This window comes from Mizuhopecten yessoensis, unplaced genomic scaffold (assembly GCF_002113885.1).
Source record: "Mizuhopecten yessoensis strain PY_sf001 unplaced genomic scaffold, ASM211388v2 scaffold2711.2, whole genome shotgun sequence".
NCBI lineage: Eukaryota > Metazoa > Mollusca > Bivalvia > Pectinida > Pectinidae > Mizuhopecten > Mizuhopecten yessoensis.
Window position 1 is genome coordinate 2222017 of NW_018485984.1, and position 14174 is coordinate 2236190.

General features: G+C 34.9%; 1 protein-coding gene across 1 annotated transcript in view; it reads right to left on the reverse strand.

The window, feature by feature from the left end:
* Positions 1 to 14174, reverse strand: part of LOC110445086 (molybdenum cofactor sulfurase-like) — a 76380-nt gene that overhangs the window by 9553 nt on the left and 52653 nt on the right. Inside the window, exons 5-13 of the mRNA XM_021489474.1 lie at positions 13026 to 13102; positions 6373 to 6572; positions 5848 to 5964; positions 4381 to 4836; positions 2127 to 2289; positions 1665 to 1749; positions 1517 to 1526; positions 1189 to 1247; positions 925 to 1055 (exon numbers count right to left, since the gene is read on the reverse strand). Of these exons, the coding sequence (XP_021345149.1) occupies positions 925 to 1055; positions 1189 to 1247; positions 1517 to 1526; positions 1665 to 1749; positions 2127 to 2289; positions 4381 to 4836; positions 5848 to 5964; positions 6373 to 6572; positions 13026 to 13102 (1298 nt within the window). The remainder of the gene's footprint in view (positions 1 to 924; positions 1056 to 1188; positions 1248 to 1516; positions 1527 to 1664; positions 1750 to 2126; positions 2290 to 4380; positions 4837 to 5847; positions 5965 to 6372; positions 6573 to 13025; positions 13103 to 14174) is intronic.

Here is a 14174-nt window from a genome sequence, read left to right on the forward strand (position 1 = left end):
TCTATAGGACTTTGGTGTGTGTTACCTACCTATCTCCACATACTTTACTGGTACCGACCTCTATAGGACTTTGGTGTGTGTTACCTACCTATCTCCACACACTTTACTGGTACAGACTTCTATAGGACTTTGGTGTATGTTACCTACCTATCTCCACACACCTTACTGGTACAGACTCCTATATGACTTTGGTGTGTGTTACCTACCTATCCACACACACTGGTACCGACCTCTATAGGACTTTGGTGTGTGTTACCTACCTATCCACACACACTGGTACCGACCTCTTAGTTACTATTCCAGTCAATGTGATATCACTAGGTATAAGTTACCATTCCAGTAAATGTGATATCACTAGGTATAAGTTACCATTTCAGGCAATGTGATATCACTAGGTATTAGTTACCATCCCAGTCAATGTGATATCACTAGGTATAAGTTACCATTCCAGTAAATGTGATATCACTAGGTATAAGTTACCATTCCAGTAAATGTGATATCACTAGGTATAAGTTACCATTTCAGTCAATGTGATATCACTAGGTATAAGTTACCATTCCAGTAAATGTGATATCACTAGGTATAAGTTACCATTCCAGTAAATGTGATATCACTAGGTATAAGTTACCATTCCAGTAAATGTGATATCACTAGGTATAAGTTACCATTTCAGTCAATGTGATATCACTAGGTATAAGTTACCATTTCAGTCAATGTGATATCACTAGGTATAAGTTACCATTCCAGTAAATGTGATATCACTAGGTATAAGTTACCATTCCAGTAAATGTGATATCACTAGGTATAAGTTACCATTCCAGTAAATGTGATATCACTAGGTATAAGTTACCATTCCAGTAAATGTGATATCACTAGGTATAAGTTACCATCCCAGTCAATGTGATATCACTAGGTATAAGTTACCTTGGGTGGAATCCTTCAGCTTACTGGTGCGTTGGTCTGTCTTGGTCTGTTTGATTAACCGACATCCAGATCTCTGAAGTGCCACACTAATCCAGTCTGCAACAGCATCCCCACAGTCTATCCCATTGACCCTGTGAATAGAAAGATACAAAGAGCTCAAATGACCCTGATTGCAGACATCACCTTATCATATAATGTAGTGTTGTAATCCTCTCACACTTTACTGGTACAGACTCCTATAGGACTTTGGTCTGTGTTACCTACCTATCTCCACACACTTTACTGGTACAGACCTCTATAGGACTTTGGTGTGTGTTTCCTACCTATCTCCACACACCTTACTGGTACAGACCTCTATAGGACTTTGGTGTGTGTTACCTACCTATCTCCACACAACTTACTGGTACCGACCTCTATAGGACTTTGGTGTGTGTTACCTACCTATCTATCTCCACACACTTTACTGGTTCAGAATTCTATAGGACTTTGGTGGGTGTTACCTACCTATCTCCACCCACTTTACTGGTACAGCCCTCTATAGGACTTTAGTGTGTGTTACCTACCAATCTCCACACACTTTACTTGTACAGACCTCTATCGGACTTTGGTGTGTGTTACCTACATATCTCCACATACTTTACTGGTACAGCCCTCTGTAAGACTTTGGTGTGTGTTCCCTACCTATCTCCACCCACTTTACTGGTACAGCCCTCTGTAAGACTTTGGTGTGTGTTAACTACCTATCTCCACAGACTTTACTGGGACAGAATTCTATAGGACTTTGGTGTGTGTTACTATTCAAGGGCAAGTGAAATGCTGGCATCTCTGAAATAAAAACAAAACTCTACTCAATATTTTTATTTAATGACATTCACACTAAATATACGGCTAGTTGTTCAAATGATACTACTCTGAACTTAATCTCAAGAAGATAAAAAACAAATAAATCCCCTTTATGCACTTTCAATGTGAGTTGTCTGAATTTTCCAAGTTAAAATAAGGATGATGCAAGGCAAAATAGTGACGTGGATGTTAGCCAGTGGGTATGAGAATAACTGACAAATTACATGACAGCATTAAAGCTGTCTTTTTTTTAAAGAAAAGGCTGTCAAACTATTTTTTAAAGTGGACCATACATGTATTTTTTCTAATTTTGATTGTAAAGATATCTGGAGGTTTAGATTTGTGTTAATCGTAAATACCAGGATATTCTAGTTTTAATGTTGGTTCTAGCATGTCTAAAGTTGGTTGGATCAGACACAGATTTGTCTCCCTTTTTTGACTCAATACGACACCGCTCTCTGAGACAATCATCCATTCACGGTCGTACAGAAGCCCTCGTTCTCCTAACTGCCATTCTTTTACCTGGAGATGATAATAAAAAATAAAAAAAACAGATTCACTGGGTAAACCAGAGTTGTCAACAAGGGGGTGACAAGTACACCCCCCGCAAACACGTGAATTGTAAAATGACAATGGAAATGTCATTCTCTGTATTCTGGTTTGAGTTTTTGATCCCATTGTTTTATATTTTTTTGGGATGGGCTTCCCGAACTATCAATTTTATCTCTCTTGTCCAGAGCACATTTTTCTGCCATTTTCCTGTTAAAAAAAGGAGGAAGTGTGATCACAGTTACATATAAGCTTCAGTTTTCTAGGCTTATTCAAAACACAAGGAAGACTGCAATCAGGATAACATAATAAAACAATGCAGAAACGGGCAAAAAATTCCAGAATCAGCAGAAATAAGACAAAATCATACAGTGAATAGACAAAATTGTAAGGCATATTTTTTATGTAACAAGAGGCCCATGGGCCTTAACGTCATCCTCGATCTCTACACCCCTGGAATATGTCATAGCAAAATTGAAGGCTCGGCGTGCGCCACCTTGTTGATGAGACAAGAAGAATAGTTCGATCCTTTGATGTACATCAAAAGAATCTCGCGGTCATGTAACAGTAAAAAGTGACAGGCTTTGAAGTTGGGCGTCTCTTCTTTGTAATCTTCAAAGGAGTGGAATAAGCCTAACGATTGGTCAGGTTTTTTTTTACCTGAGACCAATCAAACAGCTATATTCGTGCCTTCAATTTTGCCATGACATATTCCAGAGGTGCAGAGAGCGAAAGTGAGCGTAACTCCTGGATATCGAGGATGCCTTAACGGTCACCCAAGTTCTGATATATTTATACAGAGAGTTGTTTTTTGTTTTTAAAACATGAACAGAAGTATTATTCAAAGTGACAAAAAAACAATAAAACAACCTTATTCAATATCAAGCATACAGATTTATGACTGAAAAGTGTTTGAAACTAGCACCTCTGATTCTTAACAAGGATGATGAAGAAATTTTAACACACTGACTTCTTTGGGCACAGGGTTATAATTCCAATCAAGTTATCAACATGTAATATTCCCCTTCGCCTTCCCCAGGGGTAAACGTGAGACCCTAGGGTCATAAAATTCACAATTTTGTTAGAGCACCTTAAGTCCCTTCCATCTATGAAGAGTATTTGATTCTACCATTTCCGGGTCTTGAGAGGAAGATTTTTGAAATTTCAGTCAATTTAACCCTTTTTGGCCCAACCCATCAGCCCCTGGGGGTCAGTCAGGGCTGATATGTACATACAATCAAACTGCTATCCAATACTGATAATGCTAACCCAAATTAAATTACTTCCAATGGAAGTTAAACAAATGTTGGTCCAAAATATGATTTCCCTATGTAAACTATAGTAAAGTTTACCCCCTCCCCAGGGGGAAACGTGAGACCCCAGGGGCAAGAAATTCACAATTTTAGTAAAGCACCTTAAGATCCTTCCATCTATGAAGAGTATGTGATTCTATCATATTTGGGTCTTGAGAAGAAGATTTTTGAAATTTTAGTCAATTTGACCCTTTTTGACCCCGCCCCTCAGGCCCCTGGGGGCTGGGGACCATATCCTCCACTACTTTTGTTGACCTTTGGCCATGGAAAGTTTTTGCAAAATTTCAATTTGACCCTTTTTGACCCTTTGGAGAAGAAGTCGAAAATGTAAATTGTTTACGGACACACGACGGACGACGGACGACGAACAAAAGGCGATCGCAATAGGTCACTTGAGACCTCTGCATGGTTCTACCACTACATAAAAAAGTTTCAAATAAAACTATTTAAAAATGTCCAAAATCATAGCCAGACAATGTTTTTTCAGTTAATTTTATATAAAAGGGCATAACTGTCTATAAAAGTTCCGAAATGCAACTAATTATTTCAGGGGACACAACTAATTATTTCAGGGGACACAACTACATAATGTACTATCATAACACATTTTTTTTTTTTTTTAAATCTATTGAAAAATGAGCGAATGCAAAGCCGGACAAATGTCTACGGACAGACGGATGAGCTGATTCCAGTATACCCTCCCCAATTTCTGATGTATTGTGACAGCCCTATATATAAGCATGTGACATACCTCCATTGCCCCACAGGATTTTACAGGGTATACCATGATACCGGTAAGTCTTCTGGTGTGTTCATTACAGCTTTCTAAGATATGATCCATTTCCAAGGGTGACAGTGACAGACATCCTGATTGATCAGATTGTTTATGGCACACTGTTTCTGATTGGCAGTCTATGAATTCCTCCTCTGAAGAGAAATCAGACTCTGAGCTGTCCAAACATGTGGTGTGTTCACTTGTCCCTGATGTCGTATGTGATGTATGATCATAACTGTGGCAACGGAAATCTTTGAGAGACATATTCTGAAAGTTGAATTTTTCTCCAGATTTTTCTTGAAAGCATGCAACTATGAAATTCAAACAGATCTGTGCATCTTTCAGAATGGAGGGATAGCCAAATGATACTCGGACAGACCCTGTGGGAAGCCCTTCAATCAGATCCCTGTTGTCCCCACACCTGTGGCCGGCCTAGTAAAGGGAGATAATCAATTAGTCTGATTAAGTATTACCTGCAATAATTCATTTGACAAATTACTGTGAAATAACTACTTTTCCTGAGGTTTTTTATATTGTTGATTCCGTAGGTACTATAGGTTCTTATATGACCCAGCTGTTTATAGGATGTTAAAATTAATATCATATGTCCACGAAGTTATTACAGGTTTGACATAAAGATACTTTTGGTATGAGAGGGAACTAAAAATCAAGGAATTTGGGTCCCTATGAAACAGTGTCTTTTTGGAAAAAACATAAAATTTGGATCAAGAAGGAAATTTAGGCCATACGAAAATACGTTATTTCACTGTATACGTACATGTTCACAAAAATTAACTATATAGATTAAAGAGTCTCACTGAAATAGATGTTTTACAGTTAAATAGCTATATTTACATTTGCCCCCGTGCCGNCAGTGTTAGAGGGCAAGTGTAATTATATAGGCTATAATTACAACTGCTCGACTATAATTACAACTGCCTGTTTCAGGTGTAGGAATATGTAAACAAACAAAATGGCCGCCTGAAATGTATTTTGAGGCAGGGCAAATGGTTTTTGTAGGAATATGTCTTAAAAAAGAAAAATATGTAAATATAAAAAATACCTGGTTGTCTGGATGTAATTATTGTTGATATAATTACAAGTGGCCTCTGGCAAATCTACCATAAACCCCTAGCGGGTTTTATGGGATTTGCCAGAGGCCACTTGTAATTATATCAACAATAATTACATTCAGACAACCAGTTATTGTTTAAATACATTCCAGATTTATGTACCTTACATAATACATACATTTATACATATATTTTTTTCCCATCAAGGGGAGATAATATGAGAAATGCAAAGGAAACATAAATCTAACCAAGTCTGACACAGTTTTGGGTATTTTGACAAAATCAAAATATATCATTACAAATAAAGACTTTGATGTTTATGCATGATAATTAAGAGTGAAAAAGGTTACACAGGAAAGTTTGTTGATACCTGAAAATTATCTTTGACCTGTTTTGATGAGAGGCCGAGGTATTTCTGACACGCTCCTACGTTACAGAAACACCCTGTTCTTAGATGAATGTTGTACAGCTGTGCCATCTTCTCAACCTGGAGGTACAAAGATTTCCTACAAACTTGCAACAGTTATGTTATCATTTAACCTTACAATATGTATAAAAGTCAAATAACCCATTAACACCTAATGTTGCATTTGGACTGCTCCAAATCAAAGGATGTCATAGTCCATTATCGAAATACAGGGGTGAACAAGTTAAACTTGCCTAAGTACATAAATCAACAAAATTTACAAAAGTACAAAAGATGATTAATTTTATGACAGTACATCAATTATAATTACAACAGTATGGCTCAGCCAATCAAACTTTTAGAAGGTACATAAACTGTAGCTCGGGTAACTATATAAATATCTCTATCATACTAGAAATTGGCTTTTAAAACCAAAATGTTTGATTGTTTACAATAGTAATGGCTGAATTTCAGTAGAGCAATCTTTACCTCCGCAAATCCTATATAATCTCCATTAGCCCGCCTCAGGTTAAAGTTAACTATTGGCCCTTGAGTTTGAATGTCATCAAAGTTCCCCTCACAGTAGATGTCGGCCAAGGGTCGCCCGTTGCCATGGTGAAGGGATGACAGATTGTGATGAAAATATTGAGCAATGGTAAAAGCATGCTGGGAGATCTTCTGAATACCTCCTGGTGAGAGAAAAGAAAGAACATGTCTGACAAATGAATACATTTAGATGTAATTTTTTTGTTTGTTTCCGAGAAAAAGTAATTAAATGAAAGAAAATTGGGAAATTTTGTAGATAGAGGTTTGACACTAGATGCAGTCCATTTCCATCCAGTGTGACCAATGTGAACTACAAAAACACAAGAGTTATCTTTCTTATATCATAGGATATTTTTCACACAGAGGATATTGTACAATTTCTTTAATAAAAACAAAATTTTAACAATCAAATTAATATTTTAAGAATAAACATATCTTTCTGAACTTTTTGCATATAAAACAATTTTCTTTTCCTTTTTTTTTTTTTTTTCGTTTTAAAATTTGACTACTATGTAGTCACTAGGCAAATTGTCAATTGGTATACTGATCAAAAAATTCTGTTATCACCTTAAAATCTATGACCCAAGTGCCAAATTGGCCTCTTTGTTCACTTCACTGGCATTGCACTGTTTAATAACGGCGATTGTATCTAAGTCAAATTTTCATTGTATTGTTAGATATGAACTTTAATTAGCTTTGTTAAAGATTTTCCTGTACTTATTTCCAAAACCTGCCTATAAGCCAATGAGACTGCCTGTATAATGGACCTCCGTATGAATCTAGTATATTAAGTGTTACATAGAGAAAGTTTCTTGCCTTGGAGAACAACTTCACCAACACAATAAACAATTAAATGATCAGTAAAACTTGTTTCTCTACTGAGTTAGGCAGACTGAAAGAAATAATGGCACGGTGTAACCTGTCTGCGTCAACTTCTGTATAAACTGGACACCTGTATAAACCAGGCATTTATTTAGGTCCAAAATTATATTGATTTGCAAATTGACCTCATTATTCAAAAGCCTCACTTTTCTAAATGGATTATGTTGTATATATATAAATAAAAACACCTTATTAATATGCCACTATTTGCCAATTGTACCTTCTAAAACTGGCAACATTTGTCAGTAAAACCTTGTTATACTCTCACCATTTGTCAATTCTACCTTGTTATACTGCCACTATTTGTCCATCATGTCTTGTTATACTGCTATCATTTGTCCATTATGACTTGTTATACTGCTCCAATTTTTAAATTATACCACTATTTATCAATTATGTCTTGTTATACTGTCATCATTTGTCAATCCTACCTGGTTAAACTGTGACCTTTGTCAATCATGATTGTCATACTACCTCATTTTTTTCAATCCTACCTTGTTATATTGCCACTATTTATCAATTATGTCTTGTTATACTGTTATCTTTTGTCAATCCTACCTGGTTAAACTGTGACCTTAGTCAATTATGCCTTGTTATACTGCCCAATTTTTTCAATTATACCTTGTTATACTGCCATCATTTGTCAATCCTATATTGTTATACTGCCATCATTTTTCGATCATGTTATACTGTTATTTTTTGTCAATCCAAACTGGTTATACTGTCACCTTTGTCAATTATACCTTGTAATTAACTGCCATTATTTTTCTATCCTACCTTGTTATTCTGCCACTATTTGTCAATCCTACCTTGTTATACTGTCACCTTTGTTAATCAAACCTTGGCAATCCTATATTGTTAAAATGCCATCATTTGTCAATCAAACCCTGTCAATTATGCCTTGTTAAACTGCCATCATATGTCAATCCTACCTGGTTATACTGTCACCTTTGTCAATCCTACCTTGTTATACTGTCACCTTTGTCAATCAAACCTTGTCAATCCTATATTGTTATACTGCCATCATTTGTCAATCAAACCTTGTTATGCTGTCATCATTTGTCAATCAAACCTTGTTATACGTCGATAATGTGTCAATCAAACCTTGTTATACTTCCATAATTTGTCAATCCTAACTGTTATACTGCCATCATTTGTCAATCAAACCTTGTTATACGTCGATAATGTGTCAATCAAACCTTGTTATACTTCCATAATTTGTCAATCATAACTTGATATACTGTCATCATTTGTGAATCAAACCTTGTTATACTTCCATAATTTGTCAATCAAACCTTATTATACTTCCATAAATTGTCAATCATAACTTGATATACTGTCATTATTTGTCAATTATAACTTGATATACTGTCCTCATTTGTCAATCAAACCTTGTTATACTTCCATAATTTGTCAATCAAACCTTGTTATACTTCCATAATTTGTCAATCAAACCTTGTTATACTTCCATAATTTGTCAATCATAACTTGATATACTGTCATCATTTGTCAATCATAACTTGATATACTGTCATCATTTGTCAATCAAACCTTGTTATACTTCCATAATTTGTCAATCCTAACTGTTATACTGCCATCATTTGTCAATCATAACTTGATATGCTGTCACCTTTGTCAATCAAACCTTGTCAATCCTATATTGTTATACTGCCACCATTTGTCAATCCTAACTGGTTATACTGTCACCTTTGTCAATCAAACCTTGTCATATTTCCATAATTTGTCAATCAAACCTTGTTATACTTCCATCATTTGTCAATCAAACCTTGATATACTGTCATCATTTATCAATCATAACTTGATATGCCGTCATCATTTGTCAATTCTACCTTGTTATACTGCCACCATTTGTCAATCCTACCTTGGTATACTGTCACCTTTGTCAATCAAACCTTGTCAATCCTATATTGTTATACTGCCACCATTTGTCAATCCTACCTGGTTATACTGTCACCTTTGTCAATCTTACCTTGTTATACTGCCACCATTTGTCAATCCTACCTTGTTATACTGTCACCTTTGTCAATCAAACCTTGTCAATCCTATATTGTTATACTGCCATCATTTGTCAATCCTACCTTATTATACTGCCACCATTTGTCAATCAAACCTTGTTATACTGTCATCATTTGTCAATCAAACCTTGTTATACTGTCATCATTTGTCAATCATAACTTGATATACTGTCATCATTTGTCAATCAAACCTTGTTATACTTCCATAACTTGTCAATCCTACCTTGTTATACTGCCATCATTTGTCAATCAAACCTTGTTTTACTGTCATCATTTGTCAATTATAACTTGATATACTGTCATCATTTGTCAATCAAACCTTGTTTTACTGTCATCATTTGTCAATCATAACTTGATATACTGTCATCATTTGTCAATCAAACCTTGTTTTACTGTCATCATTTGTCAATCATAACTTGATATACTGTCATCATTTGTCAATCAAACCTTGTTTTACTGTCATCATTTGTCAATCATAACTTGATATACTGTCATCATTTGTCAATCAAACCTTTTTTTACTGTCATCATTTGTCAATCATAACTTGATATACTGTCATCATTTGTCAATCAAACCTTTTTTTACTGTCATCATTTGTCAATCCTACATAGTTATACTGCCATCATTTGTCAATCCTACATAGTTATACTGTCAACATTTGTCAATCATGTTATGCTGTTTCCATTTTTCCAGAGAAATGTTATTATTACAATGGTGTTAAGCAATACATTGAATAGTACATACAGGGTCACTGAATTATGTAAGTAATAGCAATACAGGGTCACTGAATTATGTAAGAGGTAGCAATACAGGGTCACTGAATTATGTAAGTGGTAGCAATACAGGGTCACTGAATTATGTAAGACGTAGCAATACAGGGTCACCGAATTATGTAAGTGGTAGCAATACAGGGTCACTGAATTACGTAAGTGGTAGCAATACAGGGTCACTGAATTATGTTAGTGGTAGCAATACAGGGTCACTGAATTACGTAAGTGGTAACAATACAGGGTCACTGAATTACGTAAGTGGTAGCAATACAGGGTCACTGAATTACGTAAGTGGTAGCAATATGGTAAATGTGACATTAAAATTTTAAAGTAACCATATCTTAGTTTAGGTTATAGTCTTCTCATTTTACTGGATATCTGAAGTTCTATACCCCAGTGAATCATTATAAATGTCTAACAAATTGAGATTCATGTCAAATGAGGTTGTTTTTAATAAATTATTTGCTCAATTGAATCCCAGGGAACAAGTGGTCACAGGGATGAAAATGTTAAAATATTAATAAAAGGAATCTGAAAGAGGATATGAAGGTAATTTATGTGCATGTGTTAGCATCTCGAGCAGAAGACAAATTACTAAGGATGATCTGAACAGCTGACTGAATCTTCTAAAACAGAAACAAAGGAAGAAGTGACACTCTGAATAGGGAAGACATAAATACTTTAGAAACAGAAATTAAAACATCATTAATTTCAAGAACAAGAAATAATTGCACCAGTGTTTCAAATTAACACATGTTTGATTGAATAAAAGGATCCAATGCACGGGGGAATTTAAATGCACCAATCACAGCAGTTCAATTGTTTCAAAAACTTGAATTAAAGCATTATCAATTTCAAGGACGAATATAATTGGACAATAATTACAAATTAACGCTGTCTTTGGTTGCATAGAACAATTCATTTCATGAGGAAATTTTAATGCATCTGAGAATTGCAACCGAACAATTCTAAGAAGATATTCAAAAACCCCACAAATGGCATTAATTTTATAAAGCTTTCCACAAATCCTTGTGAATCTAATTAACACTAATTAACACTAATTAGGGCTAAACAGAGTTTCACAATTAAGAAAAGTACACCTTTCTAACAGGAATGTTCATTTAATCATCAAAGCAATATTCATTTTTATAGAAGTACTACACACATCATTGTATTACTCGGCGAAATCTTCGTCGTACTTACAATAACTAACTTAGAGAGTATTTTTCTTAATTTGATAATCTAATTTCGTTAATCAAACTAGGTGTTGGTCAAATGAGAAGAGGTTTAAGAATTCATTTGGGCAAAAATTTGTTGACGCCTCCAAAGATTGGGAGGTGTTAATCTGTTCTCCATCATACAATTCCTTAATTGTCTGTTCTGAAAACAATTGACGGTTACCAGTTCTGTAGGATGATCCTCCCTGTTACGCTGTCAGTAATGTCTTACGACAACAACAGAGTCCTATATATTACATAGCGATCGTAGTTAAATGCAAGTAGGTAATTTTTCATTTTAATTCACTGTTTACATTGTGGAAGAATTAAAGTCAAATGCTCTTTCTATACCTGAAGAATTGTTCTGTACATGAACAGTCGTTTCTGGATGAAACAATGGAATTGTTTGTCTATTAGGTGATTGATGGATGTTTGCTTTGGAAGTGAGGATTGTTTGACAGATGTTTCATATACATATAATTGATATTTTAAGGAAATCCGTACCAGGTGTTTTTTTAAAGTTGAAATTTTCTTTCTTTTGTACGGATGATAACGCCACTGAATTATATGAAACTGCTATCCAAGTCTGTGATAATGCAAGAAAAGTGAGTTTTTTTCTGAATTAGAGTTACTTCCCTTGTCAAGGTATTCATCCCTCATTTTGATGCTATGTATTTTTCACTTTTTGATATCAACATTTGTAAAGTGTAGGATTGTAATTATATATGTTCCTGAGGTCAGCTCCTGTAACTTTTTTTCTGATATTTAATTTTGTTTTCAAGTACTCAAATCTGAACAATTTTATTTCTGTGAGATGCAACATCAGAATCAACTGACATGAAACAGTATCATTGTTGCATGAAAAGAACTATTGATAATGCTGAGAATAGTAATACATTATAACGTAGATTTTAACTTGTTGGTATCTATCTTTTATGGAGACAACTAAAACTGACTTTATCATGTCACCAATCGTATAGTGCTATTTCACATATCATGTCACTTTATACTCTTATAATAATAGTAATAATAATTTGAGGTTCTTTATCTTATATACCGCTTTATCACAACCTAGTTCCTAGGTCGTCTCAAAGCGGTTAACGAATTATTATCCGTGGTTATAGGGCCTTTGCAACCAGCCAATATCTTTCACAGCTAGCATTCAACAATTCTAGCACTGCCCAACCCCGTACTCATTTACAGCTGAGTAGACTGGAACAAGCGGAGTAAAGTATCTTATTCAAAGATACAACACAATGCTGTGACATGACTCAAACCCGCAACCCTTCAGTCACGAGCCCCGGGTCCTACCACTAGACTACCGTGCATCCTACATCAAACATCATGTGACATGGCATTATATGGCATTGGCAATATAAAACCGACCTGAATTCGGATACGCTATAAACATATGTATGCTTAGTGGTTATATATATGTACGATATAACGATTTAAACTGATTATTGCCAACTCGTACATATTTTATACTTTTTTATACACATGCTTTACTGGTCATTTGTCTAATGATGGTGACGGGGTCCATACCATACTAGTCATGGAAACATCACACATAAACACTTACATGTTGCGATACATAACCTTTCTACATTTTATATTTACCACCCTGAAGAAAACTTTTAGAAATATGGTGAAATCTTATGAAACATTATTATTAAGAATGAAACTGTTACCTCCAATTCTATCTAAGGCGTCAAAACCATGGCGGAGAGCAATTATATCTAAAAATGGTATGGTGCCATCCTCATATCTGAAAAACAGAAAATATATTTAGATTGTTTGGTTTACTTTTGAAAAATTACGAAGCTACTTGTTGAAAAATACAGAAAAGCCTCCTTTTCTCTGAAAAAACGGGAAATTAAACTCATTTAAACGGTACATACAGTCTGTGTTTGTTCTGTATTTTAAATTATTGTGTTTGTAATTCTGTTTGACTCTTGTTTTAATACTATGTCACATATCTCTTTCACAGTTAACAAGTAATAACTGATTCATAAATCTTACATTCTTCAGTAGGCCATGGTAAGGGTGAAATCGACATTTGACCCTTAAAGTGTGAGTTACATGAATTCTAAGCATTTAAAAAAAGACTTAAAGACACTGACCCTTTCTTATCTTGCAATTTTCAAAAGATGAATGTTTGTTTACCCCTATAGTGCATACAGAAAAAGGAAGAAACTATTTCACTTTGAACAATTGTTTTTTTTCAATTCCAACTTCTGCTTTTTTCCTTACAAAACAATAGATACTTATGTGTTGCGAAAATTGTATTCCTGAAAATTTCTGATAATGCTGTTAAATGTTTAAATAGAACAAATAACAACTAAATAATTAATGTACAACATTTATTACTGTTGTATATACGACATCTATAGAAAAGTCAAACTATATTACACATAAATGATATATATATCCATCATACAAAAAAATACATTGACATGCAATTTGAAAACATAAAACATTGGCATTTCTGGGGCAAACTCAGTGACGGTATAGAGTGTCGACGCTATTCCTCGACTAAGCTGGCAATGACATGGTTCTCTATATGTGTGCAGGCTTTGCTGTTACACTAAATAGAGTGCGGGGATGTAATAAGTAGTGGTGGAGCCGTTTCCACCTTATCTACTTCTTTAGGTGCATTGCAAGCCAGACCCGAAGAGGAATAGCGTCTTATATGTTTTAACTTTATATAATCTTATGTTTTACCCAGACTGGCTGTAACTCTTTGGTTACATTGCTCCAGTCATTGCTCCAGTCTGACTGGCTGTAACTCGTTGGTTACATTGCTCCAGTCATTGCTCCAGTCTGACTGGCTGTAACTC